This window comes from Carassius auratus, chromosome 5, assembly GCF_003368295.1.
Source record: "Carassius auratus strain Wakin chromosome 5, ASM336829v1, whole genome shotgun sequence".
Taxonomy (NCBI): domain Eukaryota; kingdom Metazoa; phylum Chordata; class Actinopteri; order Cypriniformes; family Cyprinidae; genus Carassius; species Carassius auratus.
The window spans coordinates 31,607,444-31,610,390 of NC_039247.1; the positions used below are offsets into that span (position 1 = coordinate 31,607,444).

The 2,947-nt window shown below is 36.4% G+C and overlaps 1 protein-coding gene across 6 annotated transcripts; it reads left to right on the forward strand.

Annotated features, from left to right (window-relative positions):
- The first annotated feature begins 943 nt into the window (after window positions 1–943).
- LOC113086373 (uncharacterized) lies at window positions 944–2,719 on the forward strand. 6 transcript variants are annotated; one of them, XM_026255418.1, is made up of 8 exons: window positions 944–1,347; window positions 1,458–1,528; window positions 1,625–1,801; window positions 1,964–2,004; window positions 2,066–2,137; window positions 2,220–2,270; window positions 2,342–2,473; window positions 2,573–2,719. In XM_026255418.1, the coding sequence occupies exons 1-8, from the start codon at window positions 1,178–1,180 to the stop codon at window positions 2,585–2,587; spliced, it is 729 nt and encodes a 242-aa protein (XP_026111203.1). In that variant the 5' UTR covers window positions 944–1,177; the 3' UTR covers window positions 2,588–2,719. The 6 variants fall into 6 exon arrangements, with proteins under 6 accessions (XP_026111203.1, XP_026111197.1, XP_026111199.1 ...); XM_026255412.1 differs by having other exon boundaries at window positions 2,342–2,719; XM_026255414.1 differs by having other exon boundaries at window positions 2,075–2,137; window positions 2,342–2,719.
- The last annotated feature ends 228 nt before the right edge of the window (window positions 2,720–2,947 follow it).

Sequence of the window (2,947 nt, forward strand, 5' to 3'; positions counted from 1 at the left end):
TTTAAAAAATAAAATAATAGTAAATAAAATAAATAATAGTGTGTGATAATATTATTACAAATAAAACGTGGTCCTAGTATTAAATACAAAAAGAATATTTTATGGTAAACTTAAAAATAAAATGCTTATATTCAGGGCTCTGAACCGGTTCAAGGAACGAAAAAGAAAACCGGAAACGAACAAAATTTTGAAAGAAACAGAAACAGAAACAAAATCAAATTTTATAGTTCCGAACAGAACCAAAAATTTGAAATGGCCATTAACTAAAATAATAACGTTATTTTATCGTTCCATTTAATATTTGAAATTTGCTGTCAACCAAATCACGACTTCCAGTAGACTCTGGCATATGCAAATGTGACGCTGAAGCCAATGAGTGAAGTGTCGATTCAGCTGTGAACTCATCATGGGCAATTTTTTTTATTATTTACATAAAAAAATAACATGCATTTAGTATGATCGCTCTTATTTTTGGAAAATTTTGCACATTTTCACAGATTCTGCAAGGGCTTCCCAAACTTTTGCATGCCAGTAACCACATATCCTACTTACAAAGCACCATATTTTTTATTTTATTTTTCTGAGATGATTAAAACGTTTAGTGCTGGCAATGATCAGTATGTGATTTAATTATGTGGGTGGATCAAGTCCATTTAAGAATCTGAATGTCGCTAAGTTAGCCTGTAACACCTCCAAGCCAATTATAACTACTTCCTTGCATGTTATGCTACCTAAATAAAGGAAAAATAATTCTCTCTTGGGTAGGCAATTAATTAAGCAAACATTCAAACCCATTGATGTAGCGACAGTAATTGGGCATGACCAATATATTTGAACTTATGCAAATGACAACACAGCCCCCAGGCATAAATAGGGTGGCAGTTTTTAAAGGAAATTGTACAGATGCATAACTACCATGGCTAAAAATATAATGGTAAGACCTGGGGGCTGTTCCATAAAAGCAGCTTAGAAAAGCGGGGATTAAAATCCAAAACCTGACTTGAATGAGCCGAGCTAAACATCCGCGCTTAAATTGGTTCCATAACAGTAAGTTGAGGATCATGTGATTTTACTAATTTGAGTCAGGTTTAAATAGTCTAGATAATTGCGCGTGCACGCCATTGTTTAAAAGTCCTGAAAAGTCGAGCATGGGTCAATCGATTTACTGTGGGCTACCATGGCAACAAAAGGAAAAGATAGAGCAGCGATGTTCACGGCAACGGAACAGCGTTTGCTATTGGAAACATATGAAGAATTTAAAGATGTCATCACCAAAAAAGGCAATACAGCGGCAATAAATAAAGCAAGAGAGAAAGGTTGGCAGGAAATTGCTGATCGTCTCAATGCGTAAGTAGCGGTGTAAGTTATTTAAAATAATTTATCAACATTGAATGTGTGTCACAATACATTGCAAAGTTTGTGTGTGAATAACAGTAACGTTAATTGCTTTCACGCAGCAGCAACTTAAGTGAAGGAAAAAGAACCTGGCAGCAGGTGAAAATAAAATATAAAAATATAGTTCAGAATGGTAAGTAAATCTAATGGGATGTATAGATGTAATCAATGTCAGCTTGAAGTTACAACTATTCAGGGGTTTTTTTTATGTATTTTTTTTTAATTGCAGCGACCAAAAAGAAGACTGAGGTTGCTGGCACTGGGGGAGGGCCACCACCAGCCAGCTTCACTCCTGCAGAGGAGCTGGCTTTGGAAATTAATAAAGGGAGGCCCGTCCTTGAGGGAATAGAGGGGGGGACATCATCTAAAATGATATCACGTAGTATAAGGAGTGAGTATATAAAAGGTGTGTGTGTTTTATTAGCATTATTCCTTCCTGACTAACCGATTTCCTCCTTCCTTAAGCATTGTAAACCTAAGTACATCATAGCAGTAATGTCACGTAGAAGTACTTGTGCTACTGTAATGGTGCATTTTGGTAAAAAAAAAATATATTTTTTCTATCAAGATTCTGTATGCTGTATGGATCCACCAGACATCATGTTGCCTGTGAGTATGAGACCTTTTAAATAAGACATGTAAGCTAATGATTTTAACTGAGTTTAATCAGTGGTCACAGGGAGAAGTGATGGGAGTTGAAGAGGATGAGGAGACTGTGTCTGTATGTTCAAGGAGGCCTGAGGTAGACACAGGTTCCATGTGATACTTTATTGAATATAAAAAAAGTGTACTTGTGTGATAAAATGATCATAATGTGTTTTCAGGATGCTGACACTGTTCTAGAGCCCTCTCAGTCTGGGACCACATGTGACAAAGTGAGTATTAAGAAATGAAAACAATGTGACAAGAGTATTCAATGAAATAACTTAAATCTATGTTGCTACAGAACCCAGAAAACATAAAAGGAGTGTATAAACGCTACCTCCTTAAACAAATGGAAGTGATTGATATCGACATCCAGTATAAAAAACTGAAGATGAGGAAGTTGGAGCTGGAAATTCAACAGCTACAGAAAAATGCAAGTAGAACTACCATTTTTAAAAAAGGAAAAGGAAAAAAAAAAGACCTTTTTGATCACTTTCCACAACATTTATTTGTGTGTTTTCACCCCTAACAGGCAGATTCACTCTGAATAAAGACAAATCACATTATATACTTTGACTTCTGTGTGTTTGTTCAACTAAGGAGAAAGTTGAGGGGCCAGTGGAACATTTTAAAGGCTACACATGGTTTAGATCATATTAAGCAAAATAATTATTTGCATATGTGTCTCTTATAAGTCTGCCTGTTTCGTTTTCTTCCAATACTGCCTCATTGCCCCAGTCTTCCTCTTCAGCAATCCTTGGTTGCCTCTCTCTCCTCAGACAAGCAATGTCATGGAGCACTACACAAGCAACTACAATGTCACATGCCCTAGGTGGAGTCACTCTGAGGTGCTTCAGGCACTGAAACCTTGACTTTATCAGCCCAAATGCCATCTCTATACGACCTC